This window comes from Poecilia reticulata, unplaced genomic scaffold (assembly GCF_000633615.1).
Source record: "Poecilia reticulata strain Guanapo unplaced genomic scaffold, Guppy_female_1.0+MT scaffold_239, whole genome shotgun sequence".
Classification (NCBI taxonomy): domain Eukaryota; kingdom Metazoa; phylum Chordata; class Actinopteri; order Cyprinodontiformes; family Poeciliidae; genus Poecilia; species Poecilia reticulata.
The window spans coordinates 231,664-246,281 of NW_007615029.1; the positions used below are offsets into that span (position 1 = coordinate 231,664).

The 14,618-nt window shown below is 36.8% G+C and overlaps 1 protein-coding gene across 1 annotated transcript in view; it reads right to left on the reverse strand.

The window, feature by feature from the left end:
- The window catches only part of tcf4 (transcription factor 4), a 165,494-nt gene that overhangs the window by 114,608 nt on the left and 36,268 nt on the right, over positions 1 to 14,618 (reverse strand). The window contains exon 3 of the mRNA XM_008402569.2: positions 14,464 to 14,539. Coding sequence (XP_008400791.1) covers positions 14,464 to 14,539 — 76 coding nt within the window. The remainder of the gene's footprint in view (positions 1 to 14,463; positions 14,540 to 14,618) is intronic.

The window sequence follows — 14,618 nt, forward strand, 5'->3', positions numbered from 1 at the left end:
TAGAAAAATAACCTGCAGGTCACAGTTTCTAATTTAGCCAGACGATAAATTGTCCCGGAACTTTATCGCGATAAACGATAATATTCTCAGGCAAAATATCGCATGAACTCATTTTCAGAGATCAACAAACTTTAAATTATCAGAAATATTTGACACTGGAGCTAAAAGACATTTTAAATATCCAAAATAAATAAACAAAACAAACATATAAAACTAATCATAAAGTCTCTGTTATCAAAATTATCCTCAATATTGATGGAAAACTGATATTCCAGTTCCTCAGGCCGATCATTTCACTTAACACAAGTTATTACAAGTCAAATTAGTATTTTATTTTTAATCAATTTTAGGGAATTATTGACTTTAAACAAGCTCTTATTTCTTTCTGAAAAGTTAGAAACAAAACCTGAAAAAGCAACACAACTAAAGAAGTTCAGATCATTTCTGCAGTCAGACACGGTGGTGGCAGAGTGGTGATGTGGGRCTGAGACAGTCCAACCATCAGTCAGTCAGATTAAACTCAAACTTAATCTGATTATGCAACACGATGGTGACAAAAATACCAGATAAATCCACATGTTGATGATTCAATTTAAAAGAATGGTTTGAAGTGGCCTAGTCAAAGCCTGAACCTAAAATAGCTTCAGATGCAGTAGCCCAGCTGGAAAACCTCCCACTGTCTGAATTTAATCATTTATTTAATGCTTTATTACGCTCTAAACGAAGGGTGCTCACAGTGCGGCTCGGGGGCCATTTGCGGCCCGCGGAGTGATTTTTTTTACGGCCGCCTTCAAACTCAGTAATGAATTAAAAAAATCAAAAACCCCATAAATTTTTAAATCCAAAAGAAAACGTCCCGATGAGAGAAATCGGTCGTCTGGCTCCGTTGCCATAGTAACCAGGACAGCGCCTAATTATCAATAATAAAATAAAATAAATAAAATAAAATAGCAACATTTTTGGTGATTCCAGTTTTTAAAAATGATATTTTTTAGGCCTGCTGGTGTTTTTGAACCAAAAAGTTTGGACACCCCTGATCTAAATCCGGTTATAAACCATCTCAGATTATTTTAGCAGCTCATCACATCAGAGATTATTGAAAAKATTATAATAATTTTGCCAACAAACGCAGACATTTTTCATTTTCTGGGTGAAACTTTAGCCTCAATTTCTCCACATTTTTGACAGCAAAACCATAGAAATTCCTTCAGTTTCGCCTGGAAACCATAAATTTGTTCCTGAGCCAATCAGAGAAGCGAAAACTGCAATATTGAACAAAAACACCTTCAGCTGTACAGACTGACAGCAGTTACAATGAAACCAAAAGATGCCTCCCCCCCCCCTGCTTGGTGTCAGAGCGCACACACACACACACACACACACACACACACACACACACGGCGAGTCTGTTACCTAAAAGCTTACCACAGGAAACATCTGTTCACACAACATAAACATGTTCAGTTTAGACGAAGCCGCAAAGAGAGCGAACACCTCGACTGCTGCCAACGTTCCACCTTTACACGTTTCAATAAAAGCTTCCACGTCTTTTTAAGCTAAAACTTTTGTATTTTTTTCATGTTTATTTTCTTAAATAAAGTGTTTTTAATGAAGCTTTGACGTTTGTTTGTCATGTTTATCTGATTTTTTTGCTGCTGCTGCTGCTGCAGGTGCAGAGAAACAGCAAAAGCAACGTTTCCTCATTATTCACTTTATGAATTTTAACCTTTAACTCCAGCTSAAGGAGCTAGCATGTTGCTAAGCTAGCATGTTGCTAATTATCACACAAACCTTATTTGACCTGTTTTAACGTTTTTCTGACATAATTCATGTTGTTTTATTTAAAAAACTGAAAATGATTCCTGATTTAAATAACATGAATGTAGTTGTGTKTTTTTTTTWAAATACCAGAAACATTTCTGCCGTTTACAAAGTGTTGAWAYGTTCTGTAACTTTCTAAATGTTAAATGTTTCACTCTCTGACTTAAATCATCTATAAAATATGTAAATATGTTTCCATCAGAGGATTGTTTGGATATATTACATAGTTTTTATTTGCTTAAAGCGTAAAATATGATTATTTTAGATTCTTTTGCCTTGTTAAACTCAAAGTTTAATCGTTTATTATTATTATCACCAGGATAGAAAGTCTGAAAACAACTTCAAACACAAAATTTATTCATTTATGTACAAAACTAAAAGCAGGTTGAATGGTTGAACTTCCTGGAAAATCTGAATTTATGAAAACAATAAACTTCTTTTTTTGTTCCTCTGATTTCACTTGAATGAATTTACCACCGATATTAATCAGAAGTGAAAACATCTAGTGAAAACATGAATCTAGTGAACACATGATGCCGATTTTAGATCATAATCAAAGATTTTCCTCCACAAAAGGAGCTTTTAATGTTTCGTTCTTTTGAAACAAATCTGCTTTTTATCCTTAAACGCAACTTTTCTTCATTGAAACAGAATTAAAAATCCAGAATGTAAAATAAATGTTGGTTGTTTTTTGATAATATGCAGAAAAGAAAACAACCCAGAGAAAGAAAAGAGAGAGAGAGAGAGAGAAAAAAGAGAGAGAGCGCCAGCTTCACAACAAAGACGGAGGCTGTGCCATGCTGCTGCAGAGGGGGCAGCGCCACGTTGGCAAAGCCCAGGGGGCAACTGCTATCTGCTGCCAACACTTCACACACACACACACACACACACACACACACACACACACACACACACACACACACACACACACACACACACACACACACACACACACACTCAGAGAACAGATCTGCTTTATGTGGCCTCCTGTTCGCCACTCCACCAATATAAAAAGCAACATTAAAGTCGCTCCAATCAGAAGCTCTGAGGCTGTGAAACCCCGACACCAACCAGATAAATGCTGTCATCATTCCAGGTTCTCCAGGTCCTGGTTCCGGCCCGTCTGTCTGGCCAGACCCGGACCGGGGAACCGCAACCCGACGGTCCAGAATCACTCAACTCTCTGCTGCGGTTTCATCCGCTCATCGGATTCTCAGTGGAGAACCTGGATTTTTTCCCCGCCGCTACTGCTGTCTGTCGGGTTTCACAGTGCAGTGATGTCAGCACGCACACGGCGGCCATCTTGTCCGACAAGCGCGTTTCAAAGAGTTCATTTATTTGGACTCAACAGCAAAAAACAAAAGAGTTAATTTGATCCAAAACACTCAAAAATGTTGAGATTAAACCAAGACAATGTCTGGAAGAAAACAAGGAAATTTTCAAGAAAAAAATCAAAACTTTCCCAAATTTTCATCTGTTGGAAATTTTCCAAGATTGAAGAGCAAAAAATTTTCAACATCTGAAAATTTCAAAATTAATCTCAAAATTAGATTTTTTCTTGAAAATGTTCAAATTACTCAGAAAAGTAGGGAGAAAATTTCTATCAAATTTTTTAGATTAATGTCAAAACTTCTGAGTTTTTTTTACCAGCAAATTTTAAGTTTGAAAACTTGGAAATTTCTTCGTATTTTCTAGAAAAAACTAATTTTGTATTTTTATGAAAATTTCCATTAAAAATGCATATAAATATAAATATCAGTTTTGGGTTTTGTTTTTAAAAAAAAAGTTGTTTTTACAAGAATAAATCAAACTACCAAACTAATCAATACAAATCAATTACTTTGATTAATGTTCCAGTTATGAGTCAAAAGCAGCTTTAAGGTTTTCAGCCTTGATACGACGATAAATTTGGAATAATGTAAGAATAATTCGCTAATATTATCAGGATATTAAATCTGATCAAACCAATAAAATCAATAAGTTGAACTTATTCTTCTCCCAATGTATTTCATTGATATTTTAAATTACACTTGTATTATTTTTTTTATTGGACTGTGACACATGTTAAAAAATATTGTGGCATTTATAATCATAATGAGCCATAAATGTTTTGAACTTAAAAAGATTTTCATAGTTTGATTATTTATTATTAAACTGAAGTGACAAGACCATAAACATGAAAATCAATTATAAAATATTATAATTTTTAACATCAACACAGATTCTGGAATATTTTGAGGAGGAAAAATGGTCAAAAATAAAATATAACCTTTTCTGTAACAATGTAATTACTATAATAATAATAATAATAATAATAATAATAATTCCAATTTTTCAACATTGTTGCAAAAAATTGGAATTATTATAATTATAATTGTAATTACATTGTTACAAACGCAGTGATTCTGTGCCGTTACATCACAGTGTTTCTCTCTGTCGGTAACTTTCTGCATCTCTCTCTTCATTTCCTCGTCTCTTTGCCATCTGCCTCGTCTCACTAAAAACTTGGCAGAGATCCCCGCCGCGGTTTTTTATTTATTTTTTTTCCCCTCCACTTCTCGTTTGGGGGATTGCGAATGAATGCGATCCAATCTAGACCTCAGCTAAGAGACATGAATTTTCATTAATTACAACCTTGTCAGCAAAAGCATTATGGGAGCTGAATATGAAAATGCTAATGAGGGGAGCTCATTTGCATATTTTTCTTTGTTGGAATGTCATTAATTATTACGTTTTATGATGATGAATGCAGCTGTCGATGGCTAGCCCTCCATGCCTAATTAGCAATCTGAAAATCCTCCGATCAAAAAAATGGATACAGATCCCAAAACTTTACTTCTGCCTCTCCTGGTGAACCGTCACTGATTTACATTTTGTTTCCCTTTACTTTTAACTCATCTCTTGTTTTTTTTAGTCTAAATTATCTATAGAATTGTTTCTCACTGATCACCTTCAATTTCAGGTGTGCTTCACTAATTTAATTAAAGTTAACTATTTGTATCCCACAGTGAACTCTGTGGCTAGCTCATCAAACTTCATTATAACTTCATGCTGTTTTATCATTTTGTCATTTAAAAGCCACTAAACTTCGTTAGTCTCAACATTTCCACTCTAAGCTTCAACTTCTGGATCTCTAGAAAAATATTGATTATTAAACTTGGAATTTACTTGTAAGAGTTTTTGTTTAATAAATACATCTAAGCAGCAATATTGCATGTGTTAGCCTAGCCAGTTAGCCATCATGGCTTAAGCTAGTAAATAAACTATTGCCTGTTACCAAGACCCAATTAGGTGTTGGCCTGTAATGTTTTAGCTTACCCTTTAGCTTAGCTCATTAGAAAAACCAGCTAGCTTTAAGCTGTTAGCTTAGCCATTTAGCATTCATGAACTCCATCAAAAATACTAATAAAAGTTTTAAAAAAAACATCTATGCAGCAGTATTATATCTGTTAAGCTAGCCAATAAGACAGTCTAATAGTCAGTTAGCTATCATGACTTAAGCTAGTACCTTAGCCATTACATGTTAGCATAACCCTTTAGCCATCATGCTTACGCATTGAGCTGTAGCTTATAGTGATAACCAAGTTAGCTGTAATGTTTTGGCCTATGGAGTCAAAGTCTATTGACTTTCAGCCATCATGTGTAAATTCATTTTTTATAATCTGTTATGTTTAAAATATTAGCTTAGCCTGGTAAATAAAGCCTGTTAGCCTAGCGGCTTAACTATTAAACAAACTGATTAAGATGATGTGTAAATAAGAAATAACTGGAAGTTTTGTGGTATTTATGGTCCTGAATTAGTGTATTAAAATACTAACATATTGTACTGTGATATATTTAGTAGAAGCTACTTTCTGAGTGTTAAGGTTGGGATTTCTGAACCCAGTAAGTTAGCGATAACCTGCTAGCCTAGCCAATTAGCTACCAATCACACATCAACCCGGTTATCCGTAGTAATCAGAGAAAATGTTAGCTCATTTTAGACTAGCTAGTGAGTCGCTACATGGCAGCTTAGCCAGTTAGCCGTCATCAAGTTTATGAAGATGTTTTATAACTGCAGCATCAACTCTTTAATCATAAAAAACAAATGCATCCCACATTTATAGGCTGCTGTTACGGGTGTTTTCTAGGAATTCAGCCATCTTGATAGTTGTACAACTAGCCATGTGCGGCTAACGCTTGTAGCAAACTTTCAACAACTTTGTTCACCAACGTCCCTGTCAAATCCAAACTCTGACTGTTGTTTCTTCCACTTCTGGTTTTCTATTGTTTGAAAAAAATAAACATATCCCCCTTTCTAAAATCTGGTAGCGGACCCCCCCCCCCAATTCACACACACACACACACACACACACACACACACACACACACATACACACACACACACACACACACACACACGGCTTAATGAATGCCAGGCTTAATTAGAACACCGTGATGTCAGAGGCATTAATTATCAGTTGGCTTCGTTTCAAATAAACGACTCTTTTCCCGTCTTTCGCTCCTAATCTGTCTCTCCATCTTAGTTTCTACCAGCATCTGTTTTCCTTTATGTCACGTTTATCTCAACATTTTAACCCAGACCAGTTCATCCACCAAAAACTAAAGTTTTTTGTATTTCTTTATAGCTTTAGAGCCATAACTATTTGGAACCAGAATAATAAAATACACCTGAAATGTCAGTCATGAAGACTCACTGCTGTCTATTTGTGTCACTGAACCAAATGAGCTGCAACTGTGAAAAAGTTCATTAGAACTTCAAATAAAATTAAAATATTTTAGATTTTTCCTTTTAACAATCCTGAACTGCTCTATTAAAGAACATGAAGATGTGATAATATATAATCTAAAATTATCCCTAAACCATCATTTCTGTTTTGTCAGTGCAATGATAGTTTAAAGAAATAAATTAGATAAAAAAATTTGCTCTAAAATTGGCTGAAAAATAAAATATTTACATTCATTTAAAATCAATTTAATAATAATCTAAATATATTTAAATTATAATAATGTATTTAAATGAATATTATTATTAATAAAATTATATTCTAAATTAAATATAATTTAAATTTAAATTAATTTTTTCTTTAATTTGGGAACATTTGTTGAGAAGAGATAATGGTGATGTCATCACTAAAACTGTGACATCATCACCAGTATAGTCATAGATTTTAATATCCCCAACATTTCAAAACATTCAGACCAGGAACTGAAAGCTACTCTGTTTCCTGGGGTAAAAATGAGACGCGACACATTCATTCTCATCAAAAGAGGAAAGACAGGAGAACATGGCATCCAGTTAGGAAAATGATCTAAACTAACTTGTATTTTTCTCTCATTTTTTATAGTTAAATCAAACCAAAGGTCAGCTAGAATCAATAAAATTATTCACATTTAATAAAAGCCACAAAACGGGGAGAAATAACCTGTCCGATTTATTTATTGATCCAGAATTTTTAAATGATAATCTTAAACAACAATTATCCCGGATAACGACAAAACGTGACCAAAGAAAGTTAAATAAATAATCTCCTCACTACGTTGAGTTCTGGTTTAAATTCCAATGCTAATATGCTAATATGCTAATATGACTAAACTTTAACAATTTAAAACATGTGAGGCACAAAGAGATGAGGCCAGACTAAAAATGTTTAATTATGAGAATAAAGATGAGCAGCTCAGCATGTTTAGCTGCTGATTCACAGAAACTTTCTGATGTGATAAAACATTTTAAAACCAACAGCAAAGCCTCATAAATTACAACTTTACTCTCATTATTACGAGTCTTCCTGTGTTTTTACTTCATTCTCGTAGAATTAAGTTCATCATGATAACTTTATTCTCATATTATGATTTTATTCTTGTAATTAAAACAATTTTTTCTCACTCTGGCTCTAACACGTTCACAACTGAAAGCTTTTATTTTGAAAATCTGCTGTAAAAGTGACAGTGTGTTGCTGCCTGGTTCCAGGAATCCATCACTAAATGACATGAAGCTGCAACAACATGAATGAATCCATGCATTCATCCCTGTATTCATCACTAAATGAGTCGCTGGTTCCCAGTTCACCCCGCGCTCAGGGTCCCAGTTCGCTCAGGGTCCCAGTTCGCTCAGGTTCCCAGTTCGCTCAGGTTCCCAGTTTGCCTCTCAGATGATAGCATCCGGTTCATCTTTGGCCTCTGGGTGTCACAGTTACAACTGAGGAGCTCTTTCTCTCTCCCTCGTTCACAATAAACACACTGCTTAATGCTGCACATCTCTATCACTCTCACCTCTCTCACACACACACACACACACACACACACACACACACACACACACACACACACACACACACACACACACACACACACACACACACACCGCTGTACATACACATAACAGCAGAGCCGTGAAGAGATGGGAAGATAAAGGACACACACACAGAGAGGGAGGCATGAAGAAAACACACACAGAGCAACATGAGTGACCTGAGCTCAGTCTCTGAGGGACTCATCTGGACGGATGGAGGGATGAGGGAGGGAGGGATGGAATGCATAGGATGGAGGGAGGGAGGGATGGATGAGGGAGGGAGGGATGAGAGAGGAAGGGATGGAATGCAGAGGATGGAGGGAGGGAGAAATGGATGAGGGAGGGAGGGATGAGGGACAGATAGAGGGAGGGAGAGGATGGAGGGATGAGGGAGAGAACGGAGGGATGGAGAGGACGGAGGGACGGAGGGAGCGATGGAGGGAGGGAGGGAGAGAGAAAGGAGGGAGGGAGGGAAAGATGGAGGGATGGATGGAGGGAGGGAGAGAACAGAGGCATGAAGGGAGAGATGGAGGGAGGATGAAGAGAACGAAGGAGAGATGGAGCAGAGGGAGGGATGGAGGGAGGGAACGGAGAGATGGATGTATATTAACTAGATATGAGAATAAAGTCGTAAAAATATCGGACGAACAATAAAGTTGTAACGTTACCAGAAAGTTATAAAACCAGAATTATTATAATAATGAGGAAAACATTTTAACGTCCCAGTAATAAAGTTATAACAATATTAGAATAAAGTTATAACAATATTAGAATAAAGTTATAACAATATTAGAATAATACTGACCAACCTTTACAGAAAAATAAGAGATAAATGAAGAAAACTAGTAAAAATACAAACAGCTGCTGAGAGATTAAGCTAACAGCTAATATTAGCTTCAATATGTTACAGAAACTCAAATGTCAATATAAACCATATTTCTATACCACCTTCACTCATTTTTTACAGATTTTCCTAAAATCCTGCAAAATAAAAAGGTAAATTTTTTAAATAAAAAGAGAAATTTATGGATGAATTCAAACTTTTCTCTCTAATTCCTGTTTTTTTCTGCTTTTCTCTTCACAAAACAAACATTTCTGCTGAGTCATTTCTGCTAACCCGGTTAGCTGCTGCGCTACGTCCAGTAAACTGGTCAGAGTAAAACTTTCTTTCTGGGAGCAGAAACCGTTAAAGTCGTCTCCGTTTGGCGTTTCCGCCTCTCGTCTTGACGAGAGCCATTATTACCGTGTCAGATCTAATTACAGCAGATCATTTACACGTGATGCACGGCCCCTTCAAAACAATAACACGCTAAATACTCCACAGCGGCTCACAAAGCGCTAATCAATTTATGACATCCACTGAAAACACAGAGAACGAGACGGAGGAGCCGTCAATCAGAACCGGGAAAATATCCAGGAATGAAAAAATCTGTCTTCTTTAAACTCAGTTTATAACATATCTTTAAAAGAACGTCACATTTAGTAAGAACTGTTTTTTTTTATTGGAATACAATTTTGGTATTGCTGTAGTCCCATATGTTTATATTTTTTGTAAATAACAATAATAGCCCATTTGATTGTCCTTCCAATAAGGTAAATGTGTGTTGATTTTTATTCAAAAATGGCTTCTGGTCTAAACATAGCTTCTACGGAGAGCAAAGAGTGCCAAATTAATGTAAAAAAAAAACATATGCTATACTTATTTCAATACGTCATTAACTTATTAAAACTGGAAATAAACAGAAATGATTTATTAATTACTATTAAAAAAGATACTTCTACACAGAGTTGTAACAAAGTTGAAAGAAGTTAACTTGACTTCCTGTTTGAAGCAGCCAATCAGACAACAAGGTCTCATCTAATCCCGCCCACTGAGTTTAATGAGTGAAGTTGAATAGAAACACACAAACTTAAAAAAATATGTTTTCCATAAAACGTTTCTGCTCAAGGATGAGGTTGTTTGAAATGAGTGAATTTCAATACGGTAAAACTGCGACAAAATTGCAAAAAGCAGAATTACGAAAATGTATTTGCTCAATAGAAACCCATCAATTTTAAGAAAACTCACGTTTTTGCACAAGGATGAGGTGATTTTTCAGCCGTATAAAATTGTGTTTATTTCAATGCGGAAAAACTGCAATAAAATTGTTCAAATTGGAATTATGAAAAAAAATTTGCTTGATGAAAACACAGCAATCTCAATAAAGCTAGTTTTTTTAATAAGTCAAAATAAGTTTTTTTGCGAAACTGTGGAAACACTTTTCAACCGGATCTTACTACTGGCAGAAACAACAAAGAAGACAAACAGGAAGTGATAGGAAGATGATGCTTATGGCGTAAACAAACTTATTTTAACTGCATTCCTTATGTAAGAGAAACATTGCGATTGCAAAATTGTGTTGCTATGACATTAGTGGAACATCAACAAGTTTTGCGTTCAGGTTACTTCTCGTCTTTGTTTAAACATTCAGAGCAGAAGCAGCTGAAAGCAGCACATTGTGACAGCGTGGTGCCAAAGGGTAAAACCGAGGCACGACACCCAGCCGCGGTGATGAGAAGGACACAGAGGAGGATACGGAGATAAGGAGAGGACAAAACACTCAACGTTAACGACTCAAAAACACAAAAAATGGAAGGAAGTGATGGCTCACGTTGGAAAAGAAGAAAACAGGATGGAAGAGAAAAACAGACACGTTTCAGTGAGAGCGACGAAGAGAGAGACAGATATATGTAGTTCTAAATAAAGTGTCCAGATGTGACCTCCTCAGAGGGGGTCCGGCCTCATGGCTCAACACTCATTAATAAGGTCGCACAGAGGTCAGACAGACGGCGTTTCAGCACCAACAGCAGGAGGGGCGCCACATCGTCAGGTTCACACACTGCTTCTCCTTTTGTTTTCTACTTTAAAATATGAAATAACAGTCAGGGCAAATGAGAACGTAGGTTTCAATCAGCTTGGACTTACGGAACATCATTGGTATCAACACTCCACATACAATTTTATTGACCAATTTTTTCTCAACAAAAACTGATGACAAACTGCGTAACGCTCTGATTGTTGGACTCGCAAATGCTTTAAATTAAATCAGATTTCTTCTGAAACTAGAAGCCAAACAGAGTCAAGTTAGCAGCTTTTCAGGCTAAAGCTAACAGAAAAAGTAACAAGCTTTAAGGATGACTCAAAGTCCACCTTAAATCTGCACAGTCAAGCTAGCAGCTAACAAGACTATGAACAACAGCTAATCACACCAATATCTGACTCAAACTAACAGTATCTGAGAGCTAAGCTAACAGCTACCATGACCTTAAACAGCAGCTAAAAACTATTGGAAACTAAGCTAACATCCACTTAGAATTGGGCTAACAATTACTGAGAGTTACACCAACAACTAATTGTTGGTTGTTGAAGACAGCCAACAGTTAAACACATGCTAACAGCTACTGAGAGCTAAGCTGTAAACGATTCAGAATCATGCTAACAGCTGATCAGAATAAAGCTAATAGCTTATTAGAGTATAAAATAAAGAAAAACAAGACAAGTTGAGCAAACACTTGATATATTTAATCATTATTTTGTGAGCTGAAACCACTGAATTTCTGTTTTGTTTGGTGACAGTGAGTGTTTATATGGGGTCATGATGCTAACACCCTAATGCTAACATGATGCTAACACCCTAAAATATAATAAATGTCAGCCATGACACTGAAAAGCCACAGATCTAACCCACAGAGAAGTCAGCGCTGACTCAATGACCTGCGTGCCTGAACAGAAACATCACCTCCCTCACACACACACACACACACACACACACCCTCTCATTGCTAGATCACCCAACGTGTGTGTGTGTGTGTGTGTGTGTGTAGCTACAGATTAATCTAGTGGGGTCGCTCAGATGACACTAATCCCTCCGCTGATTATCTAGAGCATAACATCACTCTAATCTGCACGGGGGGTCGGTTTAAAGACGACACACAAGGTTACAAAGGAGGGAGGGGGCAGAAAGACGGCTTCACACTTAACATGTTCAGGTTTATTTAACTCTGAACTTCCTTTTAGGCTTCACTCTGCGTATAATCCAAACAGACAACTGTCACTTACAACTGAATGAAAAGGGATTATCAAAGGCAATAGTTCAAGCACGGAAATAACTCCAGAGTGATGTTCACAATAGACGGTAAAACTGCAAAATCCCTCGGTTTAGTTTTGCCAGGGAGCTTTCAGAGCTGTGGAGCAAATCGTTCACCAAACGATAAACGGCAAATGAGGCCAGAAACGTGTGAAATGAAAAAAATCAAAAACACAAACAGAAAAGTGACCCCAGTGGATTTTGGGGTAATTTGTTTAAGCTTTCTTAGTATTTATACGATTTTTTTTTGCTAGTTTACAATTAGCATGCTAAGCTAGGGCTCAAAATCCAGGTTATTTAGGACCAAAACAATAAAAATCTTACAGTATTCCTTTTTTTTCCTTATTATCTGAACAGTGTTTATGTTGACCCGCCTCTCTCCGCCTGTGACTCTCAAGCCGCTCGTCTCGGTCACGTCARGCGCTAAAAATAAACCCAGCAAGCTAGCAAAATGAGTAAAAACAAAGTTTTTTACTTTACAAAAGGGAAGGAGACACAAGAGCATCTAGCAGAGAAAACCAGGAGGTTACCATAGCAAACAGAGAGCGCTAGAGGGCAGAGTGGACGATACTCATGCTACGTTGCTAGCATGATGCTACAGGATGATGCTAATAAAGCTGCTAGTCACTTTGGGTTGGCATTTATGTATCGTTTTGCTTTAATCTTAATGAAGGCCAGTTTGAACCTTTCCGTTGGGAAGCGCTGCGTTAAGCGGGCTAGCAATGAGCGCTAAGCGCTAACATTTTCCACATGTACATTAGTTTCCATAGCAACAGGAAGTGGTTTTACCATCATTTAGTGATCTGGTTGTGTGAACCCCAACATCCAGAGGTAGAAGGTGAAAATGTTTCGTTCTCCGTCTCTTAGCGTTAGCATCATAAAAGTAAATCTGCGGCTCCTCGGCTGCAGATGAAGAATCTGACGTTTCCCTTTCCGAGTCACAAACCGTAATCACAACGCTGTCACAACGCATCCAGCTCACAATGGATCACTCCTGCTGCTCCTCCAGCAGCTTTTACTGGATTAGGATTAAATTTCACAAAATAAACACACACAAAAAAAATCATCTAATGTTCCCTTTGTTTAGCTAATTCACTTACAAACATTTAAATATTCACCAATTTATAGCCACAAAGGCAATTATATCCAGAAACACGTATCAATTACCCAGGTTGTTTTTAATAACTACTTTAGCTTATCATGATCATGAAAGCAGATATTGGTACTTTTGGCAGCGTTTGCAGGCTTCACATCTCGCTGGAGAATAAGAATAAAACACAAAGTGGAACAGCAGGAGAGTCACCTCATCCAAACTGTCCTTCCACTAAACTTTCCATTAAAGTGCTTAGATACAGCAGAACGTAACAGAAATAAATCCTCAAAATGCGACTCCTTCGTGGATCTACATTTGGTTTCACTTTCTGAATAGAAACTAATTAATATCAACAATATTCATCAATTCAATAATTAATCTAATTCCAAATAAGCACGTTAATTGTTTCCCCAACACACTTTTTCCTTCCACTAAACTTTCCATCAAATATATGTAGCTGCAACAGCATTTAACAGAAACAAACACTCAAGACGTGACTCTAATGAATCTATATGTGGATTTTAATTACTGACTTAAATTACTTAAATAAATTTACATAAGTAAAAGTAAATTAGTTATTTATAGATAACAGAAATATTAATTGATTCAATAATTAATCAAATTTTTAAAAATTAACTGAAATACAAATTTTTTACCCCTCCAACATATTGTTTCCTTCCACTAAACTTTTCATTAAAAAACTTAAATACAGCAGCATTTAACCCAAATCTTTGACTCTGTGTAACGACTACATATATGATCTAATGCATCAAACAAGCAGCAGATTTTTGGTTGTTTGTAAATAAAAATGTTTGTTCGCTATGAATGAAACAGATGAAACGTTTCGAATCAAAGCAATGAAAAGCAGAAAGGCGGCAGGTAGAGTCAGAGAGCGTCTTCCATATTTGATGCATCCAGTCAAAGGTAATTAGGCTCTGCTGTGTGTGTGAGGCAGATTATCTGTGTCAGTGGCCATTTGCTCACAACTGGCGCCAGAGGCAGAGAGCATCATGGGTAAACGAGCAGACGCCGGCTGGCGTTTCTCCACTCGCAGACACGAACAGCCAAAACAAAGCAGCCGATCCGCGGCTGACGGACGACAAACCAAGAGATGCAGGAAGTTAGCCAACCTGTTAGCCTGGAGTTTGAGTACGGAGGCGAGAGGCTGTCATGTGACGCCATGAACTGCGATCCGTCAGCGTAACTCTGCAGAAAGAACAGGAAGTTAGCTGATCGGGAAGTTAGCTGATCGGCAAGTTAGCTGATCGGCAAGTTAGCTGATCGG